This window comes from Lepeophtheirus salmonis, chromosome 4 (genome assembly GCF_016086655.4).
Source record: "Lepeophtheirus salmonis chromosome 4, UVic_Lsal_1.4, whole genome shotgun sequence".
NCBI classification, from domain to species: domain Eukaryota; kingdom Metazoa; phylum Arthropoda; class Copepoda; order Siphonostomatoida; family Caligidae; genus Lepeophtheirus; species Lepeophtheirus salmonis.
The window spans coordinates 33,336,480-33,351,619 of record NC_052134.2 but is presented as its reverse complement, the minus strand read 5'-3'; the positions used below and the strand labels follow the sequence as shown (position 1 = coordinate 33,351,619).

The 15,140-nt window shown below is 33.2% G+C and overlaps 1 protein-coding gene across 1 annotated transcript in view; it reads right to left on the bottom strand.

Moving 5' to 3' along the window:
- Positions 1-1,933: 1,933 nt before the first annotated feature.
- LOC121115765 (integrin alpha-PS1-like) overlaps positions 1,934-15,140 on the bottom strand; it is a 30,745-nt gene continuing 17,538 nt past the window's right edge. Inside the window, exon 3 of the mRNA XM_040709897.2 lies at positions 1,934-4,986. Coding sequence (XP_040565831.2) covers positions 2,727-4,986 — 2,260 coding nt within the window. The 3' untranslated portion in view covers positions 1,934-2,726. The remainder of the gene's footprint in view (positions 4,987-15,140) is intronic.

Genomic DNA, 15,140 nt, shown 5'->3' with positions numbered 1-15,140 from the left:
TTTCCATTTTTCTTTTTATACTTTAAGGAGATATAAAAATATTTAAGCTAAACCTATCAATTTAAAAAAAAAGATCAAATATTTTATTTTGTATACTTTAATTTGGGGGGGGATACGTTCCCTCTAACCCAACCCCCTCGGACGGCCCTGCTATAAAATTAGAAAAGGAAATAGGGCTGTTCTTTGTGCTCTTTTTTCTTATTGTTAATTATTTAATCGTTCTTCATGGTGTTTACCTTTTTCGCTCAATCCTCCTCTGATGTGTGCATTATTGCCTATCTTTTGTGTAAATGGTTATAAAAATATATAATTTTTATAAATATTTATGAATTTAAATATAATTACAATATTATTACTGCACTTAAGGTATCTTAAATGTAGAAAATTCTCCTCCTTAAAGCAGTAAATCATTCCCCTCCCCCCCTAAAAAAATCATACAACAGGAAGCTGCTGTTAACAAGGTTCTTAATACAGATGTACCATAAGTCTTGCTCTCGCCTTCTCCTCGCGCTCTTTTTTTCATTACACACTACTCCACTCTAAAAATAATATATCAGAGTAAATATGACCTTAATATATTGTTTTTAACATTATTAAATTGAAAAACTACAAATTTGAGGAAAAATTGTCTTCCTTACATATTTTAAACTAATAATTTTAATCTTGATATAAAACTAAAAACTGTAAATGTATTAATTATATAATAGAAGAGGAATTATCTCTGACTCAAGTGGGAAACAGGGGGGGGGGGGAAATGACGTTGATAGACTTCTATGACAAAGATAAGAAAAAAAAATCATGCAAAGCCCTACTTTTGTTTAATTTTTTTTATTAGTCTTACAAAACTTTAGAGGGCATGACCGTTGTTTTATCTTCATTAGTTTTTTGTTTTTTTAAGCGTCAGGGTGTTATGCCATTTTTCAGCAAAACTATACAACTTCTTCAATGATAATATTATTTAATATAGTTGTTAACTAGAATTCAAATTGGGTTTGGGGAACAAGATACACATATTAAGAAAAAAAATACTCATTTTTGTTGCTCCCTGAAGCTATAGACTATCACACCACTTTGTGAATAATACCCCTAGTTCCATAAATACGCTGACTATTCGTGGCAAATAATTAAATATGTAATAAAATTCGTATGACGTATTTTTTTTGAGAATTATATACTAGAGAATTTATTCTGGTATACAATTTAATATAATTACTGAATATAATCGCCATCAGCTGCTATGACAACCTCCAAGCGCCCGTAGAAGGCCTTGCACACATTGATGATGTAATGGTCTTCCATGGCTGCCCATTGCTCATTGACGCTGGCCTTCAATGAGTCCAAATTCGGGTGGTGGGCAGTACAGGCCTTCTTCGCAATTTTCAACCACACAATTTAGTCAAGGGGATTCAAATCAGGTGGCCAAAGATTTTTGTTCCAAAATGGCATGTTGGCAGCGAGCCATTCCTGAGTCATTCCAGAGGTATGGGCACCCTCCTTCAAATCTATTCCTTCCTTGACAAGCTTCTGGACCTTCAACACAGTAGTCCTGGATAGTCCAGTGTCCTTGATGATCTCCTTGACAAACCTACCGGCGTGGAGGAGAGTGGCAACCATATGACGTTTGGCCTCGTCATTCATCGTGAACGACTTTGTTTGATACAAGAAAAAAAAACCAAAAGATTTACCATGTGACTTGTGCTGGAATTTTTTATTTCATGTCACGGAACCTCGAGATATAAGCGTTTAAAAATTAGTCCGCGTATTTATGCAACTACCACTATATATTTTTTAGTTTGAGTATACACTATTAAAAAGGAAAAAAGTATGAGGAAGCAATCAGTCGTTTTGTTATCACCCTAACACCCTGTAAAAGGGTTTGAGTCAGCCCAAAGACAGATATTAAGAAATATGAATATTGAAGTATACAAAGATGTGCGTATGAATTTCATTTATTTTTGAAATTATTCTATTATATGGATATAGGCAGGTATATAAAACTATTAAGTATGTATATAAATATTAATCATATTTAAACTATTTAATCAATGATATTCTATAAGTTATGGAATCAATATGATATTATATAAAATAAAAACAGGGGAAAAACTCTAGACTCAAAGAAATTTAAGAAAAGAAGGATAAAATAATAATTAGAAATGATAAAGAATGTAAGATGGACGCCATCAAAACGGCGTCAGAAGAAGTAAGAATAAAACAAACAAACAAAAACAAAAGAAATGCAGTTCATAGGTTCTAGGAAATGTATTCGTCCCCTTTGAGAGGCCCACTAGATATTTTGGCTGAGATCATGACATCATCTTCATCTGATGAAATGGCTCCGTATCGACTCCTACGGAAAAATCCTAATTTCCATAGTAGCATGGAAATACAACTGACTACAATTAGGCCGATCAAAACGGAGAGAAGAATGATCCATATTGGCACGGCATCAATGCCCTCTACTAGGAAAGGGTGCCCGAGTATGGGAACAGCAGTGTGATCATTCTCTCGGGATTGATCTAGGTCATCTGGAAGAATGATCCTCGCAGATGTCACTATGCTCACTGAGCCCGATCGGGAAAAGTCCTCCACAAGAGTGGAATTCCAGACACGGGATTTGAATTTAATGACGACACTCTCATTGGCACGGAGGTCGTAGAGTCTGCATGTAAATGAGTGGCACAAACAAGAATCACAGTCGAGTTGATGTGAGCCACTTAGGGGCTCTAAGAGGGATCGACGAGGTCGATAAAGAAGTCTCTCAGAGCTTCTTCTACTGTAGAGATATTTGTTGGAGGAAGCCTCCTCAAGGGGGTTCTATAGCCCCCTCCATGACGACGCATACTGAGTCCAAGTGCATTCACGGCACGTGACCCCAGAAAGCATTGTCCTGCTCCTGTAGGAAGTACTTCTGGAGTTTCACTCAAGTAGAGCAACCACTTTCCTTCCTTAGAAGTGGTGTTGTAGTGTGGTGGGATCAGAGGTGGCTTGAGCTGATAAGGCCAGTCAATCACAACGTCTAGCTCCTGAACATGCCATGGACCCTCATTAAAGACTTGAAATGTATGTGTTACTTTTGTGCCCACATCTGAAATGAATTTCATGGCAGACTCCCCAAGCACTGAGCCTCCATACCAAATTTCGTTTGGATGGACGGAGGATCGAATGGAGACTTCAGCTCTTTTTGCAATTTGAAGTCGAAGATTGGATATTCGAGACTGGGCAATGTCTTCAGAAGTTGTGTTGGTTGTGGTATTAAAGTAAACTAAACGACTTCCAATTGTTTTTTTAGGAATAACACGAAAGAGGAGATTATCTGTTCTATTAGCACCATAGGGATTCCCTAGATCGCATACTATTTTCTGAGAGCGAAGATACTCGCAGTTGATATCCTTGTTTGAGTCTGAGCGACCCACAAAATTAAATGAATGAGGATCAATTTCTATTAGGACTGTGGCTGTATAGGCTGGCTCACCATCATTTCTTATTTGAACAGAGAATGCAACTTCCTTTCGATCCCTCACCTCAAGTACACCAACATCATTGGCTCCATCAACAAGAATTGTTGCACTTAGCTGAGAATGGCAGAGATCGTCATCTCCACATGACTTTTGGAAAGGGATATCCAAGTGTTTTTGAGCCTCTTGAGCATTGAGGATAGGAAATTGATTGATATTGGGAGGAGGTGGAATGAATCCTCGACGGCCTCTTCCTAATCTTGGTTCATCCTGTTGAAGTTTGAGAGTGAGAAGGAACTTAATAGGATTGCGAATGTCTAGAGTGCCCTCTCTCAAATAAGCAGTTTCGTAGAAACAGCCTGTGAGTGAGTCTCTTTCTACTGCAATGATTTTCTCACTTTGATAGGAGGAATTACTCCTTTTGTCTCCGAATCGAACACGAGAGACACGTCGTCCACCAGGGAATATCTCTGCATCCAGAGTATATTTGATATGCGTTGTTTCAATATTAGGAGGAAAGTTTTTGATGAGGAAGCAGGACTCAATACCGAAGCAGACCTCATCCGACATGAGATCTGACTCACATCCTTTCAGAGTGGGATCAATCACACGTGGACGCTTTCCAAACCAAGTGATGATATCAATGACAGGGCGAGACCGAATAATAACGGCAATATCGGATTCGTATGCACCCACAACAATATCACTATGATTATTCATATCAATGTCCACTCCACCAGAGAGAGAATATCCAAAGGTACGAATAGGCTCCACGTGAGGAAGACTCTCACTCTCAATTATTTGTCCAAGACGCACAATTTCCTCTCCTTCCTCGTCATCATTATTCCCCATATAAACAAAGACTTTTCCATTCCCGTCATAGGGAGCACCAACCAGAAGATCATTCTTCCCATCATTATTTAAATCACCTCCATCTGCAACAGCAAATCCAAAGCGTGACTCGCGGGGAGATCTTTTGTTTGGAAGAAGGACTCGTCTTTGAGCATCAAATTCAATGCCATTTGCTGTGTTTTTGTAGATATACACAGCACCAGTGCCACTATAAAAGGGAGCTCCAACAATGAGCTCAAAATATCCATCCCCATTGAGATCCACAGTTGAGAGAGAGTAACCAAAACTGGAGGCAAAGCCATCCCCAGTCAATACCCTTTGCACATGCATCAATTTGTCATTACATTTGACAAAGATAAAGACTTTACCAGAGCTTCCATCCCTAGGAGCACCAGAGGCGTAGCTTAGCCTTTGCCCACAGCTACGAGACGTGGGAAGGAAGTTTCCAGCCGTGAGAGACATTCCCAAATATGAGTATTTTCCCACAGGAGCATCCCCATCCTTGATTGGAGTATGATAATGAGTTTTGTCACGAAAAAGGAAGTCATCTTCGATGGACATGGCGAAAACCGTGCCCCGCCAAGTGAAGGGACCAGGAGAGCCGATAAGGGCTGTGTTGTCATCTGTAAGGAGTGCACTTGTACCAGCCTGGCAATAGCCCCAGGATTCATGAGCTCTGCAAAAGAAAAAGAAAAATTAGTCATGAGTTATAAATTAGGTCTTTTTTTACAAAAATTATTATATTTTATTTTCAAATAGCGAGACATTACAAATATTTGAATGGAATTTAACAAAGACTTTGTATTTGAATATGATCTTCAAATATTAATGGTTGTTGTTGTGAGCATAAAAAGTTGCTGGTTTATAATAAAAATAATTTTGTAACCGAGTAGGTAATTCAATAAGGAATATATCAGATTTTAGGTATGGTTGAAAAAGGATATGAGTTTAACATCATGAAACATAAGTCAGTGTTCCATTTCTCAAGTAACTTTTTTTAAACCACAAAACCTTATTTTTAGAAAATTATTTGATTATGAAATCCATAATAGTTCCTAAATATGTACAGCTCCTATTGCAATATGTCCATATTTCAATTGGATTATTTGAATACTTTTTCGACAAATAATATAGAACAAAAATATATATTAGGGCAATTTCTGTTTGGGATTGTGAGAAGGAGGTTAACCTAAAAATTTGACGACGTTATAAAAGACAATTTTAATTCGTAATTTAAAATAAATAAGAGCAATTTCTAACTCAGAAATTTGGGGAGTTACGATGTATGTAAGTGTTGGAAGTACCAAATCCAACACACTTTCATAAATACGTTAGTACATTGCTGTCGCAATACGTGGTACATGTGTACCGAACAATACTATGACCTAGCTATATAAAAATTGACTTGCATACAGTAAGCGTCTTTTTGTTTTTTCTCTTCAGCTCAGGACATGAAAGAAGGAAAAATATAAATTGAAAATATTTCAGAAGCATTTTATCTTTTTAGAAGGTTTTTGTTTTGTTTTTTGCCATGATAAGAAGAATATCATGGGGATTTGATTTATACCCTAAATTTACATAGACGTATGATCTAACCCATTTGAAACAACCTGTCGAGTCGTGAAAAGTCATTACGATTATATATTTTTTTTTCATTATTATTATTCCACATCTGCGAACTTTTGAACTCCACATTTATCATTAGTTCCTTCTTGTCTCCCTCTCATGAATTATTGCATTTTCCGTCTCTATTTAGGCTAGAATTATGTATAATTTATGAATGTTGGGATACGGTTTAAAAATCCTATACCCTTTTAGAGACCGTAATAATTTTTGTTGGACCCTACAAATAAGTTGTGTCTGGACCGGTCACATTGAAAAATGGGTCTTGTGCGGTTCCACAAAAAATGAGGGTTTTTAAATATCAACATCAGTCAATGACGTCATCTGAGGTTTAAATTGTATAATATGTTTAACCTAAATAACCAAGATCTGGTCAGAAGGAAAAAAACAGTTATTCCTAGCTGAGTAAATAATGACGTCATTGGGGTATGAAGTCGAGAATATATTTATAATTTTAGTGTTATTAGGATAAAAATTCATATTTATGTGCACAAAATAATATTTAGTTTAATAAATTCAATATCCTACATGATCCCATTAAAAAGTTATTCCCAACTTCCTACTCTAGTGACGTCATTCGAATACTATTTAATTTTGCTGCTGTAACAACCTAGAAAAAATTTCGAAAGAGCGAACCATGAAAATTATTTCTCTTGCACACCAAGTCTTAACACTTGAAGAAAAACATCCCTGACTCACTCAGTAAGATTATGTGTGAAAAAGTATAGGTAGACGAACTTATTCATCATTTGGGGGAAGAAAAATAAGTTGGGGGTTTGAGAAACAACAATTTTCAAATATTATATACATACATACATATATGTTTTTAAACATGTTCTCAAATTGACATTTGAACATTTGAGAATCTTTACTTTTTATTATTATATTTTTGTTTTACATCCAAACAATGTTTAATTAATTTTCAAAGCTGTTCTTATTATTATTAGTGAGGTTTTTTTGTTTTTTTTTGTAGATGTTATACTTCGTGTCAGAGCAAAATATTACACAAAAAAATAAGTCCAAGGTAAATGGAATTTAATACCTTTACTTTTTTACAAAATTGAACTCATTGCTTCAAAGAGAAGTAATTAATTTTTCCCCCTCTCTTGTTCCTATATAGATTTGTTGTTGTTGAGCAACATCATAGTAGCCCCCAAACTTGGGGGTTGGGGTTACTTGAGTAGTTCACATAATCAAAAAACAACAAGGGTTTTAACCCTTATATGTGCATTACATAATGACTATGGCATTTGATAGAAAATATTAGGAGCGATGAAAGAGGTACAAGCTCAGTGGGCCCGGAGCCATAGGGACCTAGTGGCATTTGGCTCTTACTTTTACTCAGTGTAATATTTATATAATAAAAAATGTAAGGTTGCGTGACTTTGACAACAACATGAAATAATAAGGTTCCCTAATGCAAAACTATTACTGCACCGCTCTATCAACTCTACATTCAAAGTGCTATTGAGAAATAATTAAACTCACAATTTGCATATAAGTAACTGTTTAAGCCCAACAGTGACTTGGTTAGTATTATGAGGACTCTACTCCAAGGATATCAACAATTATTCACGCGGTCGTACAAGGACCAATGATGTTGAACGCTTTGATCGCCCAAAATCGGCAGTTGTTTCATAAAATATACAAAACGACAAAAAGTATTTTTAAAAAACCGTAAAATGAATTTGCATGTGAAAGCTGACACTTTCAATATATCATAAAGGTAGTACCTTTGCAGTTTTGCATCAAAATTTGGGCAAGTTGATTCGGAAGTTGATGCCATTTTTGCTCACACCAAACCAGAAACAATAATCTATTAACAATTCTGAGCGCTTTTACAAGAGAAATAAAAAAGATTTTTTGCATTGTTATGTGACAATGGATGAAACATGGATTCACCACTATAATTCTCAGTCAAAAAGATCATCAGCTGACTGGAGAGATGTCACTGAAAGTCGTTTACAAAACTGGAGTAACGAGACCACTGTAACCTTTAAACTAGTGGTCAGAATGCAATGCAATTCTGGCAAGTATTATTTATCAAAGGGCTGGTCAACAATGTTAGCGTATATGTGTCAGAGTGGGAAGAGATTGAGTGATTTTGAACAAATATCCATTATGATTATGGGACATCATAAATACATACATACGAACAGCCAAATATTTCACTGAGTGATATTCCGATCAATTATAGCCTCTGAATTTCAATTTCTGGGATAAGTTAACACGTTCATGATTGTTCACTATAGTTTATCACCTTCATTTCTTTTATGAGACTTGATTATATTTAAATTTATAAAAATTTCTTACCCTATACATAATTGTGACAATGAAATTTCACCTTCAAAGGATTAATTTAAATAATTTCCTCAAAGATATTGACGATAATTTCCCAAAAAATATAAATATAATGCCGGCTCAATTTTGACAAAAATAATTCTAACTTGTGTTTGCGTTGATGGACATATATCAGGTTTCTTGAAAAATCAAATAAACAGTCTAGAATGTCAAATATTTACAATGTACTTGCTGTGATAATTATTTAGGTCAATGATTTTTTCTGTGGACTCAATTATCAAAATATTGAAATAGTCTTCATCTGTGTAATACTAGAAAATTCTTCACAGCTTGATAACTGCTAATTCGAGTTCTAATCAATCAACGTTTATCACTCTAGTAAAGTTTAGAATTAGCTGATGGAGAAGTTTTTGATAAATGTTTGTGATAAAAGTTACAAAATTTTACGCCAATGTCTATATAATAAGTAAGATCAGGGGTGTCCGCGGGGGTAGGCTGGAGGGGCTAAATTTTATTTTGTGTAAATAGCCATATGTGTTTTTTGAATTTTTTTTTTTTGGACAAAAAATTTAATATTTGAATTTTTTTTTTCTAAAAAATTTTTTTATGGGTTTTTGAATTTTTTCCTTAAAATGTAATATTTAAAGTTTTTTCAAAAAAATAGTTATGGGGTTTTGAATTATTTTTCTAAACAAATTAATATTTGAAGTTTTTTTTTCCAAAATATGAGATGTTTGTATTTTTTTTCCAAAAAAATTATTTTTTGTGCATAGCTGTGGAATTTTTTCTTTGAATGGGGAATATATCTATAATTTTTAGCTTTATTCGGATAAAAATTATTATTAATGTCACGAAAGTATTATTTTGTTTAACACATTCTATATCAATATTAAGTAAGTGCTCATTGACTTTGGCATTCTATAAACCTCTCAAGTTATTTTTGACGTAGTATTGCCCATTTTAATTTCTAAAAAATATAGGATATTTGTGTCATAATGGGCCATTTTTAGCCGTCGTGCACTGTGTCATATTTGATTCTGTTATGAGTAAAAAAGTGTTTTTTCTATATTTCTTAGTATTTGGTTTATCAGTATTAAATATCTTATGCATGTTTTTAATCATTTAAGAAGTCTATGCTTAATGGCCCAATGTTTCCTTGTTTTTAATCCACAAAATAAATTAACCCCAAAAATGGAAAATTCTAACATCTACTTTACTTCAGGTAATTAACAAAATAGTTTCTTAGGGATAGGGATTACAAAGTAAATTTATATATATATATAAAGTATATTTTAGATAGTTGTTTAAGCTATAATGTATGTATATTGAAGCACAAATTGAATAATTGTATTCATTTCAATATTGCATAAAAATTGGCAATGTATTTACAGCAAATTATAATATTCAGAGAATTGTCATTTATTTATCAAATCTTATGAAAAGTTTTGCCCGTAATCTTGTGTTTTGATTCATTCGATATTATCTCCTCTCCTCTAGCTATAATAACCTTTGTTATCCTTGCCCTGAATTTTTCTCAAATCTTGATTACATTATCAGCTCGGATAATCATTCAGTTCTTGGTGATGCTAGACTTTCGGGAGCTAACACTACTATAGAAGTGTTTATAGGTCTGCTCTTGTAGGATGCCCCATAGATCAAGATTAATCAAGAAAGTTCAAATTTGGATTATTGATAGGCCAGATTTCAGACTTCACGAAAAACGGGATCATCTCAGAAAGAAATGACTGAATTGCCTTAAAAGCATAGCATGGGGCAGAATGTTCCATAAGTACAAGATTGTTCAGCCAAAGTTATATCCATTGAGGATAGTAAAACGTCTTTTTGGATCTACAGGTACTCAGTTGTGTTGATTTAAAGTCCCTTCTCGATGATATGTGGTGATATGTTGTAATCATCGCTGAACATCCAGCCGGATTCTTGGACTTCAAAACATGCGGGACTTCAGTCGGATCACAGGCAATTACTCTTGTATTTTGCCAACATATTTCTGCGCCCACTATAAGCATTGACGTACAAAATAACTTTTGAAGTCCCCTTGTACACCAAGTAGATCAACAGCTTTGAACAGCAATCACACCTTATGGGCTAGGCTTTCTCCACAAACAAAATCTCATATGTAAGAGACAATTGAGTCAGTCACAGCAAAGCCATTTTTAGCCCAAAATTAAAAGTGGAAGCCAAGATACAGATAAATTCCCAATTTATCTGCAATGCCCTGTATAATATTGTACTAAAAAGTATTTTAAAATCACCTAATGAAGAGGGAGGGGGGTTGTAAATCTGTAAAATTATCTATTCTTTTTTACGATAATTAAATTATGTCAAATGAGTAAGACTTGAGACACTCACATTATCATTAAAAGTTCTTTGTTTTTTGTGTTAGGCAGAGGGGGAACAGATAACCTGAGTAGAGAGTAGTAGTAAAGTAGTAACCTTAAACTCAAGTTTATTTGCCTAGAAGAAGATCAAGTGTATCTATCACCCCTGTTCTTTCTTTTTAAAAACATCCGGATTTGAAGAATATATACGTATGTGGGGGCTTAAAGATTATTTTTGAGGATGAAGTCTACAAACTAACGTTTTTTATAGGAGTACATAGTATATATATATTTAAATATATGGAGCTATTTCCATAAATGTACCCTGGATCAGAAACCCCTAATTAGGTACATGCAATAATATACTTAGGTTACATTGTACATACATACATACGTCATTCCCGTAAATAAATCTAGATGTAATATATTGTGTATGAAAAAAATAATTCAATTAACGAAATAAAATTTTAATTTTTTATTACGTTACATATGTAGAGTTGTATAACATATGATCTAATTGCAGTGGCGTTGCTAGCACCTTGGAAGAGGTATCCACAGGGGCATGGCTGGAGGGGCTGTATCCCTCTTCAAATTATAGAAATATTTTTTTCCAATAATAATAATAAAAAAATTGTATATAGCTTTGGATCTTTGATATTTTTTCCCGAAAAGTTTAATATTTGAAATTTGTATATAAAAAGTTTCATTTTCTGTGAATAACTATAGATTTTTGAAATTTTTTACAAAAAAGATTGATTATTTGTAAAACGCTATGGATTTTTGTAATTTTTTCCTAAAAAATTTAATTGATGTATTTAACCTTGTCCATTTATAGCCTTGTTTTTGGTGTTACCACATATGGAATCGAAAATGTCGTATGATTGAATATTATGAAATATATACGAGGTTGGTCTGAAAAGTTTTTAACCTTACAAAAATAAAAGACATTTTTTCTCAATTTATTTTTCAACATTGCCTCTTAGTAACTCTACACACTTCTTCCAGCGATACTCCCATATCTATAACCCGTTTCAATGGTACTCGGTATTTTTTACTGCAAAAGAATTGTTCACAAATGTGATTGCCTCTACATTAATGAAATGATACTGTTTGAAGATAATCGATTAAAATAATTACATTACTATCCCAAAGAACAATCGCCGTCACTTTCCCAACCGAAAAAAAGGGTTTAACGTGGTATATTTTGACATAGACAATATCATCAACTTACTCAGAAGACTGTTTCATAACTACTCCGCGTCCAAAATGGCTGAAACTTTAGTAAGTAACTTTCAACAAATGTTAGATATACGTGACTTGCTTTTAATTAAGAGAACTGCCATCAGAAATTTTTCAGACCAACCTTGTATATTTAAACTATGACAATGACAGTCTGTGAGTATACAAGAGATATAGTCGATTTTGATCAAACTTAGTACAAAGATTATATCTGTTCAATGTAAGAGGCCATGGGGCATATGGTATGATTGCCTTATTTGGGTAACAACCAACTGATTTCGGGTCTTATTTCTGTTTTCTTTTAATATGAAAAATTGCACGATACAATAAAGGTAACGACTTGGTAAATATCTAAACATTAGAAAGAATAAAATAATTTGCCAAATATCAACGATTTTTGTTACGTATTTATGTATTTATTTCAGAAGGAAAAGTTGAGAAATGTAATCAAGATCATTCTTATGTGACGTAGATATATATTTGACGTAAAAAACATAACTTTTCTATGTCAACCATTCGCTACACTCTTAGAGAAGCATGAACCCTCCACTTTGAAGCGGATCTTTTGAACAAATTAAGCAAAAAAAAAAAAAACAATACAAAATTGCAAAAAAAAAAGAAAAAAAAATTAGAACACTCTATAATTAGAACTAAAAAATAAAATATGACCTATACAAAAAGGTATGTAGTAAAAAAATATAGGGAAATAAAAAAAAAAACTGTCAAAAGTTGGAGTAAAATCCATGGCAAAATTGATAATCAACTGTAATTAAGTTAATGATGCATAATACTTGGTATATTGTGTACTATTATTAAAAGCATAGGGTAAAGAAAGTCATTACTCATTTGAGGTTACTGATTGAATTGAATCAACATGAAATGATCCCCCATAAATTGTGGTCCAGAGTATATGATTTACAATACCTACATATTATATATAGTACTTAAAATACTAATTAGATACGGAGTAGGGAAAGAATTCATTAGACTCTCGTAAATTCAATACTTTGTGCCTTCTACAGAATCGAAACTTGAAGACACGAGTAAGGAGGGCTTCATTACGCACGTGTGTCTGTATAGCCATTGGGAAATTTAAGAGGTACTTTTTATTATTACATAAATAACATGTGATATGTTAACACAGGAACACTATTGAAAAAAAAGTTTAGAAAATCAAAAGTTTCCAAATTCACCCATTGGTAGAATTGGATTGGTTATAGGACTTATTTTCTAATTAATTTCCTCCTTGTCAGTTTTTATATTTATTATCGGTCCGATATTTTTAACCATACAACTGTTCTATGGACCAATTAATCAGTTCTTCAGTCCTTTTTGCAATCTTTTTACATTGTTTAAAGATTGCTAGGATTGAAAAATATATAAAACGAAGAACAAAATCAACTAACATGGGCCCTTGGTAGATTGCAAAACTGCCACCTAAAATCAGATTGGGCTATTTATTTTAATTTGTGATAAAGTTATGGTAGATTATGCCATTTTTACGTTTTTTGTTACCTTGACCTCTCAAAATATAATGGCTTCTTACTATGGCCATATAAGTATAATCTTTTTATTAAATTCGATCAAAATCGATCAGTAACTTTTAGCGTAATTCTGATAACTATTAAATAAACAGTGGCATAATCAAAGCATCTACTCAAACTGATGATAGTTGAGTATCATTCGTTAAAGCCACACACCTCCTACTTTAAACTTAAGGTATTTCGTATCTTTGAACGAGGTTATGACAAAAATTCCACAAATGACGTAGTTAGTAACTAAGTAATTTAAGCTATTATTGTTACAATAAAGAACCGATAAGGACCGGTTCTAAGACTGAAAAATTGTAATAGAACCGAGCTGATAGGGCTGTAATCTATTAAGCTTTTTTAGACCAATTTAACAATAATTATTGAGTTTTTAGTTCTATTGTACAATTGTGTTTTCTTAACTTATCATATTAAACATTTACTATTATTGATTACCAGGGATCGGTAGTATTCTATCAGTCCTACGGACCGGTCATTCGACTTTCAGTACTAAAACTGATTTTAAAAAAAGAAGGAAATAAAGGTTGAATGACGGAATCAATGACCAAACTTTATTTGTTTTAGGATTGATATACAGGGCTGAACTGGATGGGGATATTGTCTTCAGTCCAAAATAAGAACTGACACAACACTAAGGATTGGTATAAATGATGTTTATCGTATATCGGCGACATCTATGAAAAGTCTTAGGAATTTTGTATTTGGAATCGGGGTTCTGAGGCGTCAACAAATGTATGAGCTAATCCTCTCCTACCACTCTACACTCAAATTCAGCGGAAGCTCCAGTAAGTAAAAATATGAGTAACACATAACTGCATTTTCGGAAAGTCAGCTATTGTTTACTGCAGTGGTTCTTAAATTTTTACATTGCATAAAACCTTAGAAAACATCAAGTATCCCCCATTCTTTGAAAAATTTACCATTTTTGATACAATATTCTGCAAAAAAAAATAAAAAATGAGGGGGAATATTTAAAAGTTTTTACTATTTCATGAAACTACCTTTTCTGCCAAGGCCTCTGCGTATCACGAAATGGGGAGATCGCTTACCACAATTGGTTTGTTGGCTTCATATGAGTTATAAGATATTAATTTGAGCCGATGAGGCATTTCATCCAGATAACTAACTTTTTCTATAATTTTAATTTTTGCAACTTCAAACTTTTTACATACATCAACAAAATACAATCTCTACCAAATCAAGAAAATGTGAAATAATAAATTAGTATTTTCCACTATAAATATAAAATACTTTATATTTTATTGACATATTTTGGCCATCATATTCAAATTTCCGTGTAAAAATATGATAGACATCAATTGCAACTGATGTATTGCACCCTCATATGATTTATGAGACTGTATTTTGATCCGATTTAACCTTTCAAAAACCTAAGATATCTCTAATTATGACAAGGCGACCTTTAAGTGTAATCTGTTACGCATCCGCAGGATTGAAGCTTTTTTGGGCTCCAATAAGCCATTTTAACAATAAAATCTACCGTATTATTTTATTTTAATTTTCGTCCAACAAAATATCATTTGCGGCACTTCTAAGGGACTAATCGGAATCATTTATTAGTAACATAAATTGAAAATAATTACTAGATGAAAAATTAAAAATGTAATTTATGTAGGCTGATTTTTGAGAAAAATCTTCTTTGCTTGATTTTATGTTATCGGGATACATGTATACATGCACTCATATTGATAAAAGACCTGTTTGCAAAACTATATTATTGCAATAAAATCATGAGAAAACACATAAAGTATTATCAT